The sequence below is a fragment of the Cnephaeus nilssonii genome (genome assembly GCF_951640355.1).
Source record: "Cnephaeus nilssonii genome assembly, chromosome: 6".
In the NCBI taxonomy this organism is placed as follows: domain Eukaryota; kingdom Metazoa; phylum Chordata; class Mammalia; order Chiroptera; family Vespertilionidae; genus Cnephaeus; species Cnephaeus nilssonii.
In genome coordinates this window covers 30294056-30318419 of record NC_137077.1, presented here as the reverse complement: position 1 = coordinate 30318419, position 24364 = coordinate 30294056, and the positions used below count along the sequence as shown (strand labels likewise).

At 35.3% G+C, this 24364-nt stretch overlaps 1 protein-coding gene across 5 annotated transcripts in view; it reads left to right on the top strand.

Moving 5' to 3' along the window:
• The window catches only part of ABCC9 (ATP binding cassette subfamily C member 9), a 147086-nt gene that overhangs the window by 32698 nt on the left and 90024 nt on the right, over positions 1–24364 (top strand). For all 5 annotated transcript variants that reach the window (XM_079775594.1, XM_079775596.1, XM_079775597.1 and 2 more), the window contains exons 3-11: positions 599–760; positions 4274–4415; positions 9379–9500; positions 13444–13610; positions 14622–14864; positions 16821–17006; positions 20565–20717; positions 21224–21379; positions 23191–23325. In XM_079775594.1, the coding sequence (XP_079631720.1) occupies positions 619–760; positions 4274–4415; positions 9379–9500; positions 13444–13610; positions 14622–14864; positions 16821–17006; positions 20565–20717; positions 21224–21379; positions 23191–23325 (1446 nt within the window). In that variant the 5' untranslated portion in view covers positions 599–618. The remainder of the gene's footprint in view (positions 1–598; positions 761–4273; positions 4416–9378; positions 9501–13443; positions 13611–14621; positions 14865–16820; positions 17007–20564; positions 20718–21223; positions 21380–23190; positions 23326–24364) is intronic.

Here is a 24364-nt window from a genome sequence, read left to right as displayed (position 1 = left end):
CAGTAGGGGGTGTGCAGGAGGCAGCTGATTGATGTTTCTCTCTCATTGATGTTTCTGGCTCTCTATCCCTCTCCCTTCCTCTCTGTAAAAAATCAATAAAATATATTTAAAAAAAGAAAAAAGAAAGAAAATATTATTTGTGACCATTGATTAAAAAAAAATCAATGAAAGGGGAGAGGAAAATAGTACTATTTTAGTTATTCAAGCCATTGCCAGCCTTTACTAATCTAGCTCAGAATCCAGGCTTACATAAATGTGGAAAAGAAACAAAGTCCAGTGAGGCTAAAATCTTAAGCTGCTACTTATTTTAATAAGAATAGGTAAGTTATTTTCTTTAAAATAAAAGATTGGAGGCTGTGTGATACAACTGGACAAACGTAGTTTATAGTCAGACACCTGGGTATGGATGCCAGCTACTCTACTGGTTGGCAAGTTACTTAACCAATCTGAACTTCAGTATCCTCCTCTGTGAATTGTGAATAACTCTACTAACATTGCATGGTTTTTCTGAGGGTTGAAGATAACACCTTTTTAAGGCTATAATTTTATAATGGAAAATTTAATAATAAGAGGCTCTCCATTTTTATCTTCATTTTAGAGTAAACCATAAAATAAGAAATGAGCCTTTCATTCTGTGGCAACAACATTTCTTCATATAATATCTACGGTGGTGTTTTACAAAATACCTGCTTTGTGGATGCCCTCAACCTAGTTCCTCATGTCTTCCTGTTGTTTATCACTTTTCCAATATTGTTTATTGGTAAGTAATCTATTCCATATTACATCAACTAATGTTTATGAAAAGGTCTTATTAATGGCTGAGATTTGGTATAATGTTGACTAATTTCTCAAAGATGAGAAGTGATATATAACTCTATAAGAACAAAAACAAACACAAGCAAGTATTATGTGTTCCAGTTATTTATCTATTTTTTACCTAATATTCTGTAGGTAGAATAGAATTTACATGCCATCTTAGAAATGGACATCAAGTAGCAGCAATAGTTTTTTTTTTTTAAAGAGGAAAAAGATAATGATGTAAGTCAAAAGCATTTGTTGAGTCTTACTTTGTGTTAGGTAAAGAGAATGGAAAATGACTAAAACACAGTACTTGCCTAGAATATTCACTGGAATAATCCAGTGAAACAGATGTGTCAAAGTTAAGATAAATGATAACAATAGTCCCCCTTTATTTATGGTTTCGTTTTCTGCAATTTTAGTTACCTGCGGTCAACTGCACTCAGAAAATACTAAATGGAAAATTCCAGAAATAAATAATTCATAAGTTTTAAATTGATGTTGTTCTAAGTACATGATGAAATCTTGTACCTTCCCATTCTGCCCCACCAGGGATGTAGTTCATCCTTTTGTCCAGTGTGTCCATGATGTACATGCTCCACAATCATTGGTTACTTAGCCACTTCAGTGACTATCACACTATCACAGTGCTTGTGTTCAAGTAATTATTTAATAATGACCCCAAAGTGCAAGAGTAGTAAGAAAGTTCAAATATATCAAAGAGAAGTCATAAAATGCTTATTTTAAATGGTAAGGTGAATACAGAGCAATTAAATATTTTGAGAGAGAAAAAAAGAACATATTCACTTAACTTTTATTACAATGTACTATTAAAATTGTCTGATTTTATTATTAGTCATTTTTGTTAATCTGGTGTTTTTCCAAATATATAAATTAAACTTTATCATAAGTATGTATAGGAAAAACCAGTGTGTGTGTGTGTGTGTGTGTGTGTGTGTGTGTGTGTATATATATATGGTTTGGTACTATCCTCAGTTTCATGCATCCACTGGGAGTCTTGGAATGTATCTCCCAAGGATAAGGGAGGACTGCTATATACCACATTGTAGTCCAATTACAGATATAGGAACAAATTTTCCTAGGAATTAACCTGCTAGAACAACTAACTTTTCTTGGAGCTGGAAGGGAAGTTCTGTTATACTAAAGCATATCATGTCATGCAAAGGCCAACATACTCTTGACACATAGTTTTTCATGTTAAACCAATATATTGGGACTACAATGGCCATTTATAGAATACTAGTCATTTATGTGGTATTATTTGTAGGACAATTACGAGTGGCGTTTGGTCAAAATTAGAACATCTTTTTTTTTAAGTGCAATTCTATAATTAATAATTCTTTTTTGACATACAACTAAGTTTTTTTTAAATATTTTATTGATTTTTACAGAGAGGAAGGGAGAGGGATAGAGAATTAGAAACATCGATGGGAGAGAAACATCGATCAGCTGCCTCCTGCACACCCTCCACTGGGGATGTGCCTGCAACCAAGGTACATGCCCTTGACCAGAATTGAACCTGGGACCTTCAGTCCGCAGGTCGATGCTCTATCCACTGAGCCAAACCAGTCAGGGCCAATTAAGTTCTTTAGAATAAGTATTATGACATTCCTATCTGCATTTATAGCATCAAACACAAAGGCTGGCAAAAAGATATTTAAATCAAGTGGAATTGGAGTGAACATTGTCAATGGGAAAAATGCAGACTATCTCTAATATTGGCTACTTGAGCTAGTAAGAGTACATAAATAAATCTCAAAGTGGTATCAAGTATGAGGAAAACTATAGTGCTGCAAAAAGACACAGGGCTTGCCTGCAAGAGTTTATGGCATAAATTCTAGTAAAACATGTTAACTGTAACTAATAATCTAATAGTAATTTCATTTGGAAACAAATAAGACATGAATCAATTTTCTTTTTAAAGAATGCTTCAAGGAATCCCATTTGTTCATAAAGAAATTTCTTCCTGCAATATTTCAGGCACAAAACTCATTTTTAAATTTATTTATTTATTTTATTAAATTTATTGGTGTGACATTGATGAATAAGATTATATAGGTCTCAAATGTACATTTCTATGATACATAATCTGTATGTATTCTGTGCCCATCACCCAAAGTCAAGTCATTCTCTATCATCATATATTTGCCCCCCTTTGACTGCCTTCCCTCTAGTAACCACTATTGTCTGAGTCTATGAGTTTTTGTTTGTTTTTCTTGTTTGTTCATTTGTTGCTTTCAGTTTTATCCCACATATGAGTGAAATCATTATGGTTATTAACTTATTTCACTTAGCATGATATTCTCAAAGTCCATCCATGTTGTTACGAATGGCAGTATTTCATATTTTCTTATGGCTGAGTAGTATTACATTGTATATATGTACCATATATTTTTATCCAATCATCTGTCAATAGACACCAGTTGTTTCCTATTTGAAAACATTTATTTGCAAAGACATATATGCACCCCTGTATTCATCGCAGCATTATTCATGGTGGCCAATACATTCATTCTTGACACATGTGGGACTTCTCTGCATTCAAAAAATCAGAAAAAATGGTGACAAATGAGACAAAGTGGAGTTTTTTCCTAGTATACCACATATGAGTTGGCATTACTCTAGTTGTTTGAGGGAAACCATCAAAATTTTACTGAATGTAATGAAATTTTTCTCCAATGGTGAGCTAAGGGTGAACCTATTTTGTTCTTTTTAAAAATATATTTTTATTGATTTCAGAGAAGAAAGGAGAGGAAGAGAGAGATAGAAACATCAATGATGAGAGAGAATCATGGAATGGCTGCCTCCTGCATGCCCCTAATTGGGAATCTAGACTACAACCTTAGTTCATAGGTCGATGCTCAACCACTGAGCCATGCTAGACGGGCCATTGATTCTGCTTAAAGCTCAACAATGAACAAGACTTTAGCTTTCTTTGAGAAAATATCTTTACCACTATTGAATAGTGCTGGCTCAATCATAGGTTTTCATTTTTCTCACATGATATGCATATGATTAAGCATTGACTCAACTAATGAGTTCTATATTTCATCACCACATATGACCCTTTTTGTTAGTCTCCCATAGATCCTATGTTTTGAGAGATTTTAGACACCAAATTTATTATATTAATATTATCATTAATTTTTTTTCCTTTTGAATGAATCAGAAACCTGTCAGTAAGAGCTCTGATTAGCATGAAATAATCATGCTGTCACTCAGAGGTGGTGGTATTCCTGAACAATGCCGTAAGTGTTAACTCGTTAACCTAGGTAGTCTTGTAAAAATAATTTTGAAATTATTTTTTTAACATAATGAAAATAGGTCAGGATTTCCCCTGTTTCTCTAGAAAGCGCTAGGTTTCATGAACTCCCCAAAGCATATCACAATGTTAATTATTTCCATGATTATCATGGATACTTTTACTTACCTCTTTACTTTTTTCTTTTTTCAGGGTGGGGCAGTCAAAGCTCAAAAGTACAAATTCATCACAACACATGGCTTCACTTTCCTGGACATAACCTGAGATGGATTTTGACGTTTGCTCTCCTATTTGTGCATGTTTGTGAAATAGCAGAAGGCATAGTTTCAGATTCGTAAGTGACTTGACTTAGTTAATGTGGTTACACTATGCATACAAGAGACTGTGTTGATAAGGGTAGTAGCTAAGAGCGTGCCATCTCAGGCCTAACTTTTTGGTCATAACTTAGGAACAACAGCTGCCACCCAGTATCTATGAAGATCAAGCATGTTGGCCATGTTTTTGTATTGCTACTTAATGTCTTTGATAATACAAGTACAGATCTCCATGGCTTGTATGCATTAACGTACTTTCTCTTTCTTTGCTCCTTCATCTATGTAGCCCTGGCAGAAAGTTCTGTCCTTTAAAACACTTTGATGTTTACCTTGTCTTCCAAACTAGGAATAAATAGCATATATATATAGCTCTAATAACTATTTATTTACATATAAATGTATAACCAGTTCTCAGATGTTTCCATTTATCTTGTAAAGAAGCAAATATAGATGAGACAGGCATTAAAGGAGTCCAAGAACCTGTTAGGATATAGCTACAAATCGAGGCACAGCACAAAATTATTTTAAAATCAGGGTTTGTCATTAAAACCCTGACTTTTGAAGGAATTTTGTCATTCTTATAAAAGAAGTTTGTATCAGGCAGTTAGAATATAATGAATTCTATTTATAAACTTGAACATAATGTAGGGAAAATATTTTTATCACATAGTAACAGAAAATAAACTTAGATAATAGAAAAGTTTTGATTATGAAATTATGCTAAATGGTACACCTTTCATGAAGAATTGATATGCAAGGGCCTTTAAAGATTTTAAAAGGAAAGCTCCAAAAAACATTCATTTTCCTCTTATCTAGTAAAACTTCCCTTGACATCTGTTTATGTTTTGCTGTTGTAATTAACAAGGAATGGAACTTCTAAACTTCTGACACAGAGCCAACTATTTTGTAATGTCGTATGAGAGTTCTTTACATATATGTGCACATCGTGGTTTCTGATAAAAAGAAAAACCAGAGGCTCTAAGATATGCCGTGTCTCCAAGCATTTAGAAGCTTCATTGGCTGTTGTTATCTTAATGATAATTGTTTAAAACACTCTGGCATATTTGTACTATATCGTATTAGCATAGCCAATTCTAGTGTTCATTTTTTTATTCCCTTAATATATGTATGGACTGACTTGACATGTTTCTATGTGTATGTATAAAGTGGAAGATTAGTTAGTCCAATATTTCCTAAAACCCTGACATCACATTGGCAAGGATGACTTCTTCTTTCCAGCCTCATGGTTGATGTCAGAGACTTAGAAGAGAGACTGAACTAATAATGATGAGGACATATGCTAATGGCAGGACCTTGTTTTATAGTGGTAGTGGTACAAGAGATCCATGTTAAAAACAAGCAGAGGTAAACCTTTGATCTTGCCCTATTCCTCCCATTCTTCAGCTATAGCCGTCTTCCCCTTCCCCTTTCTATCCAAGCCTCTCCAAAGCCATCTGCCAGTTACTTTTGAACCCATAGACTTAGTTTGCTTTCTCTTGCCTTGTCCTATTCTGGAAACTGCTTCTACAAGAATCCCAATGAACATTAATAACATCTTAATGTATACTCTTTTCTCCTGAACATAGTTATTATATTTGATGCAGCTAATCATTCCTTCCTTCTTTATTTTATTAAACAAAATATTTATGAACTATATTTTACTTAAAATATTACTTATGCTCATTATACTTAGCAAAACAATGCAAAGACCTTCCTAATTGAATAATTGATTTTTATAGTAATACAGATATTAAAGCTATTAATTTTTCTTTTGAAATATCCTTATCTGTTGCGTTGATATTTGTAATGTGTTATCTTTTTTTATTTCTATGTAAATAATTTATGATTCCCATATAGATACTCTCCTAGGTCTAGGAATCATTTTTAGTTTGCTATTTAGTCTAACTTGATAGGTTTCTTATAAGAGCATGTAATTTGTTAAATGAATACTTTGGGGATTTATTAATATTTTCGTAATAGTAGAATACTTGATATATATTCTTTGTAGGAGATGAAATTTTATTGAGTTTACTGATTGGATTACTAAAGTCCTATATCTTTATTATTTTTATATTATTTAATCCATTACATTCTAAAATGTGTATTAAAATCTTCACTATTATTATGTTTTCATTTGGGATTTTTAAAATCATTTTCTCTTTTTTGAAATTATTCTTTTGTCCCCCATGAATGTGCACTTTTTAAATTTTCTTCCTAACTTTCTGACTAAAGATTTTCTACTATAATGAGATGCATACGCTACCACAGAACACTGAGATCCGTGAATCACACTCTAAAAATAATAGAGCTTAAGGGAAAGATTAGGGTTGGGGAAACCAGTTGCAACCCAGACAATTTTGTAAGTAGAGCACTAACAATATGATAGTAATCCTAATAAAAAAACTTGAATGGTTAAAAGACACAAATAAATGGCACAGTACATGTAAAACCTTACAGTAGCTACTGCTATCTTTATTCATCCTTTATTATTGCTTCCCTTAAAGATGTTTAATCATTCTTTTTTTAAACTTCTTTAATTGACTATTTGCTTTATTATAATTATTTATTACTGAATATGTTTCTGAGTATAGTTTTTTCAATATTTTGTATGCTTTCATAACTAGTATGATTATTTTAAAATATCCTAAATATTAAGTGATTTATAAAATTCTTTCTTTTGTTCAATAATTAAAGAGTATTAGAAGTATTGCTTAATTTCTGATGAAATATTTATTTCCTACTTTTTCTCTTTGAACTACTTCAAAAGTGGTGGGTTGTTCTTAAGCCAGTTTTTATGCTATCACACTTTCATTAATATGTCTAAATTAATGATTCCAAATTCCTCACTGCTCATGTTACAAATCTCTACATACGCTTGCCTATTAGACAACTTGCTTTGCATGTTTATTCGTCCACACATTCCTGCTGAAACTTATTGGCTTCCTCTCTCCAGTTTGTTCATCCTCTTAAAATCTTATTTGTTCACACCACCATCCACTTAGGCACCGTGGGAATTATTCTCTACATCTCCTTCACCCTCAGCCTCATTCTGTAACACTATTTTTAAAAAATATATATTTTATTGATTTTTTACAGAGAGGAAGGGAGAAGGATAGAGAGTTAGAAACATCGATGAGAGAGAAACATCGATCAGCTGCCTCCTGCACACCTCCTACTGGGGATGTGCCCGCAACCAAGGTACATGCCCTTGACCGGAATCGAACCTGGGACCTTTCAGTCCGCAGGCCGATGCTCCATCCACTGAGCCAAACCGGTTAGGGCATGTAACACTATTAAAGTCCTGTCATTTTAACAATTAATATTTTGCAAATATATTATTTCCTCCATGTTTCTGCTGCCAAATCTTAAGTCAGTGTTTCATTATCCCTCACCTGGCCTATACCAATACTTTGCTAACTGCTTTCTTTCCTTCCAAGTCTTTCCCCTCACCTCAAACCTGAACACTACCTCTCAACTCCATTATTCCCATTACTAATAGATTGATCTGTCTAAAACTTAAATCTGATTGTACCACTTACCTATTAAAATGTTTCAATCTTTTGCAAGATTAGATTCTAGCTCCTTACATAGCATACAAAGCCCTTTATCCTATCTCATTACACTACTTGGAATTTTGAAGATGTTATACTGTTTCATGCTTCTATGTATTTGCACATTCTGTTCCCTCATTTTAAAGTGCAGTTCTACCACTTTCCTGACAAGTGGATTCCTTTTTACATTTCAGTTTCCATTGCCAACCATACCTCTTCTGAAGTGACTTTCCCAAATGTTTCTCTTTCCCTCACTCTCAAAAAAGTTACTTTCTTTTCTATACTGCTTATGCACTAAAATATTTATGTACTTGAGAAAATATAAATGTTCCATTGTGTGGCGTTGCTATTGCAAAAGGAGTTGAGGGTTGTCTACCTTGCAAATCTGTCCTGTCATATTTCTGACCCGCCTCAAGGTCTCTATTGTCTTCAGAACAAAGCCTCTTCTTCTTGCAATCATACTGAATTGTTTGTCGTACCCTTGAACTTATCTAGACCCTCTGCCTGGAGCTGGCCTCCTCTCTCTTCCTCTGGGTAGTAATTTCTTATTCTTTTTTAAAAATATATTTTATTGATTTTTTACAGAGAGGAAGGGAGAGGGAGAGTTAGAAACATTGAGAGAGAAACATCGATCAGCTGCCTCTTGCACACCCCCTACTGGGGATGTGCCCGCAACCAAGGTACATGCCCTTGACCGGAATCAAACCTGGGACCTTTCAGTCCACAGGCTGATGCTCTATCCACTGAGCCAAACTGGGTAGGGCATAATTTCTTATTCTTAAAGTTTCCATTCAGAAGTCCATTTTGTTTTAACAAAGCTTCCTCTGTCACAGACACTAGCTCTGTATGTGCTCACCGTCCCTTCACCTGGGTTGTAATTTCCTATATACTATTACTATCCTCCATAAACTCTAAATTTTGTGACCACAGACACTGTATCTTGTCTTGTGACCTGTTGCATCCCAGAATCTAATACAGTGTCTGGACCAGCTAACACGTATGTATTCAATGAATTAATGAAAACGGAGAAATCACTGCAAAGGTTAGGAAAGCTATAAAAAAATAAACATACTTTCCACATACATTAGAGTTTATTTTCAGTGGATTGTTTTTACTTGCTATAGGTGTTAAAATATTTCAGCAGGTCTTCCCTTTAGCTTTGGAGCAGTTATATATTTGCTTTTGTTGTTCACATTTTAAGGTCTTGTTTAGCTGTGTTTATTCAGCCCTCCATGTTAAGGTGGATCCTTTCAATAGAATTATGTCACCCCAACATAATCTTTCTTATATGTTCTCTTGGCAACTACTCCTGTATTCTGTATTTTAAATCTCTGATTGCTAAAAGAGAGTTTTAATGAGGAAATTGGGAACAAAATGAGAGACTATCTGGAGCCATCAGCTGTAGACACTGACACTGTACCGCTCTCCATAGACGGCGGGCATCGCGGCATCTCCACCTCTTCATGCCAGCCGTGATGGGATTTGTTGCCACTACAACATCAATAGTATATTATCATAACATTGAGACATCAAATTTTCCTAAATTACTTCTAGGTAAGTATGATCGAGTGTCCGCCTTCCCCCAAAATTGCTATTTGTTTTCCCCTTTTCTCATAGAAACTGCTATCAGCGTGGGTTGGGATTGGGAAGAGTTAAACATGGGAAAACTACAATGTTTCATTCTTCTGTAGTCTCCCAATAAAGGTGGAGGGGAAGATAAATTGAATTGCCTTAGGCTGTGAAACATCTCATATCCTGAGGACCTCTGTTCTCCACTAAACACCCCTCATGAGGTGTTAGTGTGTGGCAGCAGGAAAGTGGAGGGCATGTGCTGGCCTTCCGGCTTGCAGAAGCTGTACTCTAAGAATCAGAGCTCTTGTGAGGAGCTATTGCACTGTATGGTCCCATGAAGCAGTCATCATATCTAGTTCCACATGTTTCTGCCTTTGGCTTGGAGCCCTGAGGCATTTTCTGAAGGTACAAGCCTTTCATTGATACTGTGGGCATGTCACACTCTTCCTAGAATTGCTGCCAAGGAACTGGGGGGCTCTGTGTGGCAGAGTATCCTTCATAGCATGCTGAAAACGATGCTGTCCTGCCTGGCCAGCATGGCTCAACGGTTGAGCCTTGACCTAGGAATCGGGAGGTCACAGTTCGATTCCTGGCCAGGGCAATGGGTCAGGGCAGTGCCCACTGTGGGGCGGGTTGCAGGCTCCATCCCCATGGTGGGGCCTGCAGGAGGAAGCACAGCCTCTCATCATGCCTAACGTCATCTTTTCAGCTTCTCTTGCCTCCCAGTCCTGTAGAAATCAGAGGCTGTCTAAAATGTTCTTTACTTTTTCCTTACGCTGAAATAACGTAAGTCATCCCAATTAGTTATATTCAATATTCTGACCCATCTTAGCATTCGTTGTTGTACACTTTCATAAACAGAGCTAAGAGGAAAGTATAGAGCGTGGATCATGGATGGGCTTCAGGGACCTGTGAATCTCCTAAAATTATAGACAGAGTTGTATGTGTTTGGGTGTGAATGAATGCTTACAGTTTTATAAGGTTCATAAATTTCATTTGATTGTATATGAGGAACATAACATTGACTGATAGAGAAATTAAGAAAAGTAATAATTAAACCACACATTTTGAGTGAGAGTAAGGGGGAGAGATCAACCAAAGGACCTGTATGCATGCATATAAGCCTAACCAATGGACACAGACAATAGCGGGGTGAGGGCATGAGTCGGGGGGCGGGGGGTAGGGGAAATAACACATATGTAACACCTTAATCAATAAAGAAATTAAAAAAAATAAACCAGACATTTTTTCCACACATTTTCATTAAAATTTAAAATGGGTAAGAATATTTTGATTATTTAATTTTATGGTGCATTGCATTATTTGATTTGGCAAAGGTAATCTAATAATCTAATAAAAATAAGTAGGCAGGATAAATATTAATTTAAATGGCTTATCAATGTCTGCATTATCTTACTAGAATGCTCTTTAGTACAAAATGACAGAGATATTATTACAGTAATTTTTTATGAAGATGCCCCCAAAAAGTGAAATTTCTGATGGCAACAGCAAAAATATACATAGCATTGGGAATTCAATACACTAGACATTAAGTTTCTGAAAAACTGATGATAAAAGAGTTATAAAATAGAATTAGAAAGGGAAAGTGCATTTTAATAATATTTTGAAGGAAATGTGATCAGAATCTGACTGTAATTCTTATGTAGATACCAGGCATAATTTGATCATATTTCTGGAAGAGGTAAAGAATAGTCTAACTTTCTCCTTAGTTTGGGAAAGAAATATTTGGACCTAGAAAGATCACACTTATTTTAAGATCACAAAACTAGTAAATTTGACCCAACATTGTATTATGACCATTACCAAACATACAGAGAGTTGAAAGAATTACGCAAATACTCATATATCTACTACTTAGATTCTTCAATTTATATATTTTTCTATTTTATCAAATATCTACATCTTTGTGTCCCTCTTCATAGATCAGCACATCTTATTTTTGATGTATTTAAAGTAAGTTGCAAAAAATAAAGTTGCAAACCTTAATATGCATCCTCCCCTGATGATTTCAACATGCATATCGTTAACTAGAGTTTAAACACATTTACAGTTATCTTTGTGAGATAAAATTTACATACTGAAGTACAGAAATCTTTATTTGCGAAATGCATATATGCCTGTGTAAGCCTGTAATTAGATAGAACATTGTCATCATCCATTAAAGTTCTCCGGTGCCCCTTCCATTCAATCCTCATTTTCATTTTCACAAAAGCAACACCTAATCTGATTTTCCCCCCACCATAGATTAGATTTGACTGCTCTAGAATTTCATATAAATTGAATCATATAGCTTAAACTCTTGTGTAAGACTTCTTTCTCTCAGCATGATTTTTTGAGGCTCATTCATATTGTGGTATCAATCAGTATTTTGTTCTTGTAACTGTGGGTATTCCACTGTATAAATATACCTCAGTTTTTCATCCTCTTGTGATATATACCTGGACTGTTTCCTGTTTTGGCTATCATGGGGGTGGGGGGGGGGAGAGAAGCAGCTATAAACATTCATGTGCAAGCCTTTTTGTGGATTTATTTCTCTTTGTTTAATTTCTCTTGGATATATACCTAGGAGTGAAATTGCTAGGTCATAGGGTAGGTAGGAAAATGTTTATATTTGTAAGAAGCCACAAGATCTTTTCCCAAAGTGGCTTATTTTACAGTTGCACTAACAATGTGTGGGAATTCCAGTTGTTCACTTGCTCTCCATCATTGGATGATCTTAATTTTGTAATTTAGCCATGCTGGTGGGTATGTATTAATAACACAATGTGGGTTTAATTTGCATTTCCCTAAGGACTAGTGATGTTGAGCACTTTTTGATGAGTTTACTGGCCATTTGTTATTTTTGTGAAGTGGCTATTCATATCTTTTGTTGAATTTTTATTTGGTTGTATTTTTATTGTTGAGTTGTAGGAGTACTTTGTATATACTAGATACTAGTATATCATCAGATACATGTTTTGAGAATATTTTCCTCCTAGTCTATGGCATGAACACTCATTTACTTAATAAAGTATAATGACCAGAAAATTTTAAGTTTTTAAATATTTTATTTTATTTTTTCATCACCACTTATCCTATCTATGCCCTCTTCCACCTCCAATAAAATTTTTAATTTTGATGTACTATAATTCATCATTTTTCATGTATAGTTATTTTTTTCTGTGTCTTAATAAATCTTTGCCTTCTCAGCATGTTTCCCTCATATTCTCCTGTGACAACAGATTTCTAGGAACGTCTCTGCTTCCATCTCATATTTGCTGCAAAATTCTGGCCTGTAGTTGTGATGGTGTAGATCCCTATCCTTCAGACACGACTACTTGCAGCCTGGGTTTGCTCTGTAGGATTGTTATTATTCTCTGTGCTCTGGTTGTGTGTGGTGTTTTAAGCCATTTTGAGTGAGAAGGGTCACTACTAGAATGCTGATTTGTAAAGCAGTAAACCTATGACATAGCTACATGGATTCCATAATAATTCCAGGGTAGCACTATTAGACATATCCCTGGGAGTTGCAAGGCACTTATCTATTGGTTAGGTTACACAAATCACAACTTGTGAATTCTTCATATAATCAAGGCTTCTTAAAAAAACAAGACCAAAAGATAAAGTAAATTTTTAAGTCTACAGAATTACACAAGCTCTGAAGTGTTTAGGCTATCCTTACCTATATGTCTCCTTATGTCTGTACATCTGTCGTATATAATCCAAAGAGGAAGCACTAACATTTAAAAATCATTACCATACTACACTAAAGCATACATTTTTTTTCAACAGATAAAATGATCTGGAAATAGAATATTTAAAATTGTATTTGTTATTAAAGAGCATTATATTTACATTGAAATTTCAGTGAAGTTTTGAAAAATATCAGTGAAAGATTGAATCTGTTTCCTTTTCCTTTTCTCAGCCCTCTTCCTGTATTGGGTAATGGCCTTTATTACAAAAACCATAAAATTGGTCAAGTACTGGCAGTCTGGTTGGGGAGTATCAGATCTGCGTTTCTGCATCACAGGCATAATGGTCATCTTGAATGGACTGCTGATGGCTGTGGAGATCAATGTCATTCGGGTCAGAGTAGGTATCTAATGGTTTTTTGTTTAGTTCCTAGAATTCAGGACCCTAATATTAAAGATCGAACTCAGCTAGAAATCATTTGTGTTTAAGAGGACGAAGAAATGTATGTCATCTATGTGTATCAATATAAAGTTGAACTAATCATTAAGTTTTAGACCATTAATGTTTCAGAAATCTCAATTTGACCCTGGGATCTATTTATTAATTCAAAAATGTTGATCGGATGCCTGTTATGTGCTAAACACTATGATTAGTTCATATTATAGATGAAATTGTTTTCATTAGAAATTTCGGAAGCTTCATCATCCATGATTGATTCAAAGCAAGCCTGTGTTAATCAAACTACTGTGTTATCAGAAATTTCAAGCTGAAAAGATGACTAATCCAGCTTGTTCATTTCAGTGATGCAAAAGCTTCTATAGGGATAACTCTCACTATATATCCAAGTAACATGGTCAAGACTCATATCTGGTCTATGATTACAAATCTATGGTACTTTCCAGAACCTAATGCTTCCAGTTATATTGTGACATACTAGTGACTGATTTTTCAATATTTATTTTCTACCAGTGCACTTTGAATTTGCACTGAATGGCAAGATACATGTTGCAATAATATTAGTCAGCCCACAAATTAACAGAATGACAACAATGGTGTTGATAACCCATTTAAAAAATCTAAACAATGCAAAAACTTTCATTTAGTTGACTTTCTCACAGGATAACATGAATGATTAAATTTTAGTACTGTAATAACTAGCTTTTATAGGGATAACTGATTTTTCAGAAGTGGCTCCAAGTGGATTAAATGTAAAACTCTGGAATTCAATTAATTAATTGAGTCACAACCAAAGGGGAATATTTTAAAGAATATTTCAGGAATGGATAGACAAAAGAATGCAAATATAAATTTTGGCCTCTTGAAATGAAAATGCAGAAAAGGTTAAAATTGTATTTTTAACGAATGGAAAACAAATTGGGTTGTTATTTTGTGGAATGTTTCTTGCTACAGAGATATGTATTCTTCATGAATCCTCAGAAAGTAAAACCTCCTGAAGACCTCCAGGATCTGGGTGTGAGATTTCTTCAACCATTTGTAAATTTACTGTCCAAAGCAACATACTGGTGGATGAACACACTTATCATATCTGCTCATAAAAAGCCTATTGATCTGAAGGCAATTGGAAAATTACCAATAGCAATGAGGGCGGTAACAAATTATGTTTGCCTGAAGGATGCATATGAAGAACAAAAGGTAACAGTATCTGTTTTTCAAGATAATTGTGGAGAATAGACCTATTAAATATAAAGGCACTAAGCATAAATAATATCTATGGTTAAGGAAGAATAGATTTGCTCTCTCTGTCTTTCCCAGTAGTTTTGAATCATGTTAATTGGGCTGCTGCGGATCAACCAGAAATACAGGGTGGGACAAAAGTAGGTTTACAGTATAAGTTTGCAAAACACAGTTTATTCTTATATTATTATTTTTTAATTGTTGTATTATTTTCCATACAAACAACTGTAAACCTACTTTTCCCCCACCTGTTGTGTCAGCTGCCCAGTCAATATATGAGCAGGGATAGAGAGAGCACTCTTTTCTCTTGGACCAAGTGGAAGGTCAGGATTAAGTTAAATGATAATGTATGTCTAATCGTTGTTACCATATAATTTTAATAATTCATGGACTTTTTGTTGTCTTTTATCAAGTATCTTGTCAATAATTTTGTTATTTAAAGAGAAAATAGATTATATCCATTAATAACTTACCTTTAAGAAACTAAAATCCTTTATTAACTAAAATTTGGATGCTGAATTTCAAAATTAGGAAAATAAATCAAATAAAGGGGTACGTCTACTTATTCCATGTACCAAGCTATATATCAGCCAAAATTGGTTTCTTCTGGTACTTTCTTTACATATTTATAATTGCTTTAAAAATATAAATGTAGGAATCTTTGGATATTTTCAATTTGTTTTCAACCTGATTACTATCCACAATGGTAAATGTATTTTATATTGCAATCATCTGCACATTTTATTGTAATTAAAAATATGAGCATACACAACCAACATTGGAAGGGAGTAGGATATGGGGAATCAGTTATAGAGTTTTTGGCTGTTTTAAATTAAGATCAACAAAGGATTATGGTAAATGATGAAAATGACCTCTGTTTTGTATCAAATATGTGTATTATGAAATGAATATTTCAGGAAATGGTTACTACAAATAAACTCGAGTCATCTCTTTGATTTCACCTCTGGGAAAAGTATTGCATAATATTTTTATACTACTGTGCTAAAGTAAAGATTAACAATATAACCTAAGCATAACTTAAGGTTCTTAGTACTCTTATAACACAGATTAACTTGAATTTGGTGTGTTAATGAATCCTTTTTATAAAAAAACTTAAAAAAGAATAAAATTATCATCTAATAAGAAATTGAATATGAAATACAATTGAACTCTATTGTGTTGAGTTAGCTTCTTTGCCACAGTGAAAAAACTTTATTCACCTTTATTCCAAGAGATAATTATGATGATTGTTCAGCTCTTAAAATATTTTCAACACACAACTATAGATCTATGAAACTATGAGTTGGCTTAAGCATATATGCCAATTTTTATTTTGCATTTTTTAAAGGAAGAACTAGGAAACACAAGTCTAACATAACTTTAAAAGTACCTACCGTTCACAGAAATGGGAGAAGAAACAATTTGAAGTTGGGATCTTCTGTTTTGTTTAGCTTATAATAATTTGATAAGAGAATCTTTTGTGATCTAGTAACTCCAGAAACCTTGACTAGCCTGTCAGTAACCTTGCCTTTGTATGTTACTATCTTCTTTTCATACAATGTTACTTGGTATATTCATGACAGAGCTACATTTTCCAAATCAAAGGGAATTAAAATAGATTTGGCCTTAAGAATTTTGGGTCATCTTTTGACAACTAAAAATAATACGATGTCATTTAAAAACTGTCCTGGTTACTCTTCATTTTCTCGATTTCATTAAAATGCCTTCAGTAGCATAGAATGCAAGAATACAGAATCAAGAATACAGAATATTATACTGAAAGGGACTCATTAACAGTTACTTATAAACATAAAAAAAATCAGAAGAAATTTCCATAGTGGCTAAGATTAATTGCTGCTCTAGTCATTTTATTTAAGTTAATCTGTTTTTTTGTTTTGTGTTTTTTTTTCTCAGAAAAAAGTAGCAGATCATCCAAACCGCACTCCATCTATATGGCTAGCAATGTACAGAGCTTTTGGACGTCCCATTCTACTTAGCAGCACATTCCGTTATCTTGCTGACTTACTGGGTTTTGCTGGACCACTCTGTATTTCTGGAATAGTGCAGCGTGTGAATGAAACCCAGGATGGGTCATCAGGAGTAAGTTCATGGTACTTTTGAAAGGAAACATTGGCGGGTTTCATTGTCATTGTTACTTTTTACTAATGCAGTTTTAGAAGTAGTTTAAGCAGGGTTATTTATAAAGAATTCAATGCTTTTAAAAAAAGAAATCACTAATTGTTCTTGTGGAGGATATTGTGTATTTATATATTAATTGAATGGGTATGGCCAACAAAATTTTTTCTCAGATTCAGAGCCTATAAAATTTTAATAAGCATTTACTGTGTGCCAGAAACTAATTTCACATTAGTTATTTTAATTGATCTTTATAACAATCCTTTAAAGAATTTTCATGCATGTGTGCATGAGAGGTGGTAGCTGAGTCACTTTTCTAGAGACCTGTGACCAATAATATTAATAATGTGATTTTTAGTATGTACATTTTCTTTTGCTAACATATTAAAGCCACAATAATAAGAGCACATCACATTATGATATTTTATTAGACATTATATTATTATTTTGGGGGCTATATAGTATTAGATATTGCTGTTATAAATTTACTAGAGGCCTGGTGCATGAAATTCGTGCATGAGGGAGGGCGGGGTGTCCCTCAGCCCAGCCTGCACCCTCTCCAATCTGGGACATCCCTCTCATAATCCAGGATTGCTGGCTCCCAACTGCTCGCAGGCCTGTCTTCCTGATTGCCCCTAACTGCTTCTGCTTGCCAGCCTGATCACCCCTAACCATTCCCCTGCAAGCCTGATTGATGTCTAACTGCTCCCCTGCCAGCCTGTTTGCCCCCAACTTTCCTCCTCTGCCAGCCTGGTGACCCCTAACTGCCCTCTCCTACAGGCTTGATTGCCCACAACTGCCCTCCCTTGCAGGCCTGGTCCCTCCCAACTGCCCTCCCCTGCTGGCCATCTTGTGGTGGCAATCTTGTGTCCACATGGGGGCAGCCATCTTTGACCACATGGGGGCAGCTCTCTTGTGTGTTGGAGTGATGGTCAATCTGCATATTACTCTTTTATTAGATAGGATAGAGGCCTGGTGCATGGGTGGGAGCCAGCTGGTTTGCCCTGAAGGGTGTCCCGGATCAGGGTGGAGGTTCCCTTGGGGTGTGGGGCGGCCTGGGCAAGGGGCTTGTGGTGGTTTTCAGGCTGGCCATGCCCCCTGGTGACCCAAGGGGAGGCCCTGGTATCTGGGGTTTATTTATCTTCTACAATTGAAACTTTGTAGCCTGGAGTGGAGCCAAGCCTTCTGCTCGCTCCCTGGCAGCAGCCATTTCTGTTGGGATTTATTTATCTTCTATAATTGAAACTTTGTAGCCTTAAGCGGAGGCCAAAGCAGGCCAGGGCTGCAGAAGCTTGGCTTCCTCCATTGCCAGGGGCAACCCTAGCCTCCTGCTCTCTCCAGCTCCGTGGCTGCCGCCATTTTTATTGGGATTTATTTATCTTCTATAATTGAAACTTTGTAGCCTTAAGTGGAGGCCTGGGCCAGCCAGGGTGTGCGTAAAGCTTGGCTTCCTCCATCACCAGGGAAACCCAAGCCTCCCTCCTGCTCTCTCTGTGGCTGCAGCCATCTTGGTTGGGTTAATTTGCATACTCGCTCCTGATTGGCCGATGAGCATGGCTGGTGGGCGTGGCTTGTGGGTGTAGCAGAGTGATGGTTAATTTGCATATTACTCTTTTATTAGATAGGATAATCTTATATTTTCTGTTCTTAACTCTGCATCATGAATTTCCTAGTTTCTTTCTAAGGTCAGAGTTAATTTCCCTAGTTACACAGATGGAAATGCTAGTCCAGATGCATCAATTTACCTTTTCTAAGTCTCTCAGTCTAATTTCCTGTCATTTTTTCTTTACATGTTAAAATTTTATGCATTTTCAAATCCTGCAATAAGTGCTGCCTTCTCAGTGAAGCCTTTTCTGATTATCTTAGTTGGAATTTGACTCTGCTTGTTACTCCCCTAACACATTGTTTACTTCACACTGGCACTTGACATAGGTGCTATTTATAATGAGGCATATCACTTCTGGATACCCTTATCTTTCTAGATTTTAAGCTGTTATTTTCTTTTGTTAATCCTCACCTGGGGATATTTTTCCATTGATTTTTAGAGAAGTGGAAGGGAGGGAAGAGACAGAGAGAAAGAAACATCTATGTGAGAGAGACACATCGATTGGTTGCCTCCTGCATATGCCCTGACTGGGTGGGGATCAAGCCTGCAACCAAGGTCTGTGCCCTTGACCAGAATTGAACTTGCGACCCTTTACTCCACGAGCAGATGCTCTATCCACTGAGCCAAACCGGCTAGGCATGTCACCTTTTCAAACAGAATGACTGTGAACAGTTCATACTTGTGTTCAAAATGCTTAGTCCAGTTCCTTGCATATATTAATCCTCATTCATTATTGAAGTAGATATTTGCACTTTTGTGATGTTTTGTCCCTGCTAGCCTAATTACATACATAGAATTTCACATAGAATTCTTCTATCATCCCTCTGCCTTACATATATTAGCCACATGTTTTTCTGAAAAGGAACAGAACTTTCAGATTTTATGTAGCCCCATGAAAAGAGGAAGGGCCTAAAAGTAGAATTTTAGTGGACTTAAACCATAAAAAATGAGGAGTGCTCACACTGACCTGATGTACTTATTTGAGTATTACCTTTCCCTCACTTCTTCTTTTTTCTTTTATAATCCTTATTCGAGCACATGTTTTTATTGATTTGAGAGAGAGGAAAAGATAGAGAGAGGAAAAAAAACACCCCATAGATAGGTTGCCTCCCGTACGCACCCCAACTGTGGATTGAATCCGCAGACCTGGGTATGTGCCCTGACTAGGAATAGAACCCGCAACTTTTCAGTGTACAGGATAATGCTCCAACAAACTAAGCCACACCTGCCAGGCCACCCTTCCCTCATTTCTAACATACAAATTACCATATGCTATTGTTACAAACAAAAACAATCAGTTTTGTATGATTATTAAGTCATATTCCTACTAAAATCATTATTTTCAAAAGTTGTGTTTTGTCACTGAAAGTGTCATATGGGTGAAATCAGTAGCCAAGCTATGTATTTTATACTTTATGATTTAATTCATTAATATAAATTAAGGCATATGAAAATTAGAAAAAATCAATTCTGTAGAATTATTTTGAAATAAGGATGCAGAAATTGTATTTTTGTTCCATTGGTCTTGCTGACCATCAGTTTTGTGTTTTTACTTCTAAGTTACAGTCTCAATTAACATCTATCTTCATTTGTTACTTCCCGCTTTACCAAGGTAGAATATATCTTTTCAGAAAACGTCTTCAAATTTTTTTTTTTAAAAGTACCTTTATTCTACAATCAGGCATTTCCAGCTATCGTAGTGATCTATTTGGGATCTTGTGCAATGAGCTGATTTGTATTTGTTTTTGTGGACATGGTGAAGAAAACCCCAAATTGCCTTTTGTGGCTCATTTCACTGATGTATTATAAGAATTTTGAATTTTTAGATTTAAAAAAATCATTTAATAAATGCAAACTGTGGAACTGGTATATGAAAAGACTAATTTTAATTTATGTCTTTTTTCTTTTGGGATAAGTATACAGAAATCCTCTCATCAAAGGAATTTCTTGAAAATGCTTATGTTCTAGCAGTCCTTCTGTTCTTGGCCCTTATTCTGCAAAGGACGTTTTTGCAGGCTTCCTACTATGTAACCATAGAGACTGGCATTAACCTCCGCGGAGCTCTGCTGGTACGTACCAGCTTCGAATGATCTTTGGTTCTTTAAAATGCCACCTGCCATCCGGTGACAGGAAGGGTAGTGGTTTCAGTTTCGTTTTTGCATGTCATTTTCACTTTGATGTAATATCAACACTTCTAGGACCTACTTAATAAAAGAAACAGAGAGCTAATTAATAAACCCATTGAGTTAAAAATAACTCTTATAATAATATATTAAGAAAGATATTTTGAAATTTTGCATTTCCTTATCTATGCTTCTATCTGTTCTAGCCCCTATGTTTAAATTTGAATATATATTTTGATTATATCACTAGAAAAAATAAGTTTGTCTTTAGTGGAGGACTAAAAGTAACTATGATAAAATGAAAATAATAGTTGATTTATGATCGCATTATAGGGTTTTCTTTTTCCTTAAAACTTTTTTAAATGTTATTTTTAAATGAGAAAAAAAAGCATAGTGTTGAGTATTAAATGTATAGCTTCAAGTACATTTCCTTTTTTCCCTTTTTTTTTCAGGCCATGATATACAATAAAATCCTTAGGCTCTCTACATCTAATTTATCCATGGGTGAGATGACCCTGGGACAGATCAATAACTTGGTTGCCATTGAAACCAATCAACTCATGTGGTTCTTGTTCCTGTGTCCCAATCTATGGGCTATGCCTGTTCAGGTAGATCAATATAAGTATGATTCTCATTTGCAGAGGAAGTAAATAAAAATGAGTGTAAGATACTTACCTCAGTAGAGGGTAAATTTTTTGAATGTGCTAATGTTATACCTTTCTTCTAGGAAGGAAGCTGAGACTCAGAAATGCTATGCCCTAGGTTAAGAAAAAGGGGTTTGGAATTATATTGCTTGAGTTCAAATATCTGCAAAAGCCCCATTTTTGCACAAGTGTTTAACACCTCAAAATACTAGTTTTCTTAACTGTAAAATGTGAATGATAATAGCATCTGCCTCGTACAGTTGTTGGAATTGTCAAGACTAACTAAGTTAAAATGTGTAAAGCATTTAGCACTGTGCCTAATATTTCATGGGCCCTCAGTAACAGTTCTTACTGCATAAGTTTGTGCAAATTAGAGCCAGGACTTGATCCCTTTCATTTTGACAAACTCTCATAGCATTTCTAAACTAGAGCAACTTTAATCCATTGTGTAGTTTCAATAGCTGGTATGTTATAAAATGTCAAAATTTAAAAGGTAGTCAGAATACCAACAAGCATAGGGCTATTTAGCTATTTCCGATGGAAAACAGCATTTTAGTAAAGATACAGGGGTGTTTTGGGGGGTAAAAATGGCAAAAGAAAGGTATTCAGTTTTTTCCTCTATGTGATACTGAATATTTTTAATTATCTCAAGTTTGTATCCTGTAGACAGAGCTTAAACTGTAGATCTTACTCAATGCAGTCTGTCATCGATGTCCCTGTGTACCCCATTTTATTAAAGTACATAAAATAATAAAGATAGGGTAATTTTTATATTCATTGTTTGCTTTTTTATTTTTTAATGGGAATCCAAGTAAAATAAAAGTGTACATAATGCATGCACGGTGTTTGGCACAAAGTAAGATTTAAAATATGCTTTGTCTCATCTCATCAAGATGTATTTATACACAGGTCAGCTGCCTACGTGGTATCATTCAGTGCGCCAAAAGTTCCAGGCTGCCTCTGAATGACTGCATCGTAGATGACCTTAGGGAAATTTTTGTTTTGATTGGAATTCCCAAAGTGCCTAATTGGTCAGGAAGTGAGCATGTTCCATTGCTTCTAGAAGGCCACAACAAGTTGTTATCATTGGCATACAGGATGGGTTAAATGCTTTAACTGCGTGGGTACAGTCCATTAGTTGGGACATTTTGAACTGTAATAAACTGAACTACTGGGGAAAAAATATTTTCAGGAAAAAATAAGGAAGAAGAGGAAAGTGACACACCAGAGAGAGTAGGCTAAGTGGGTCTGCCTTGGGTTTTGGGAAATAAAAGGGCCGTGAGATAAGATGGGGCACCGACTTCAGCATCTTCAGTTTTAGTTAGGCCTTTCTTTTCATTAAATGTATTCACATTTTATGATGCTACCCCCTACTTTCCTCCCTCCCCACCTTGGAAAGCTAGTGCATTCCCAGGAGACTTTGGAATATCAAATGTATGGTGAGTGACAACACTTTTGAGAAAAGTTTCAATGTTCTTTTAAAAAATTGGAGACTGCTTTAGAAGGCCAGAAGCATCATGGGACCGCTACGCAACTGCATGCAATAAATTGGTTTGACACCGGTTGTACAGATCACCATACTAAAAATAAATTCCTACTACTTAGCTTTCCCCAAATAAATCATGGTAAAACTCATTGTCACAGTTGAGTTGACTTCCAGATAAACGAAATATAATAATTAAGAAGTATTATATTTTCACTTGAAAAGATTTCCTTTCATGCAGTGGTCCCCACGCCCCCATTCATGTCCCCTTTTTGTTGTGTTTCTTTCCTAGATCATAATGGGAGTGATCCTGCTCTATAATTTGCTTGGATTAAGCGCATTGGTTGGTGCAGCTGTCATTGTGCTCCTTGCGCCAATTCAGTACTTCATTGCTACAAAGTTGGCAGAGGCTCAAAAGAGCACTCTTGTAAGTAACCTCTTTTGGAAACTTCATTAGGAAAATCTAACACTGTGTTATTTTTAAAATACAGGAAATGAATACGTACCACTCAGGATTATTTGGAAATCATTATATTTCATTTCAATTCTTAGGCAGTGAATACGTATTTTCTGTATTACAAAATAATTTTTATAAAAGTGGATTGAAATTTAAGACCTGATGGTTTTAGACTTAAAATACCAGAATCACAGTTTCTAGTGTTTTTAAGTGCCATGAGGTGATGAGGTTTTCGATCTTTTTCTAGATCAGTTGCCTAGAGACTACACTTAAGTGTACTTTGAGGCCATTGGAGGTCAATCATTGATGTGGGAGAAATGGAGCAAGAAACAAGTAAAGGGTTGGTCTAGTGCAGTGGTTGGCAAACTCATTAGTCAACAGAGCCAAATATCAACAATACAACGATTGAAATTTCTTTTGAGAGCCAAATTTTTAAAACTTAAACTATATAGGTAGGTACATTGTTATTAACTTAATTAGGGTACTCCTAGGCTGGCCTTTGCTAAAAACTCAAGGGGCCAAAGAGCCGCATGTGGCTCGTGAGCCGTAGTTTGCCGACCACTGGTCTAGTGCTTCTGAAATTCAATTTCCATAGGGTTGATTCAAACCATGTGATGCTCTATGGAGTTACACTGAAATGTTTCAGTGGCAGCTGCTCTGGCTGAATGTGTTTGTGGTCAACTTAGCAAGCAAGAGAAAGCCAAAGTATTGACTCTTTCTGGCTTCAATTTGCCATGAAATCATTTTATTTCAGTAAGAATTGGCTTCTTTTAAAGAAATATTTGCAAATAATAAAATTGTTGACAGTATGTTTAGAAATAAAGTTTGATTAAATATGAGCAAGACTGTCTATCTGTAAACCAGGCATAAAATGTAGGGATGATGCCGCTGATGGAATTGTTTTCCAAGTTGTGTTTCTACTGTGACTAGCAAGTTGCATGTCACACAAGTGATTTTTATCACTTGTTTTTCTGCTGCTTCTGATGAGGTTACTCATTATTTTTGTCTG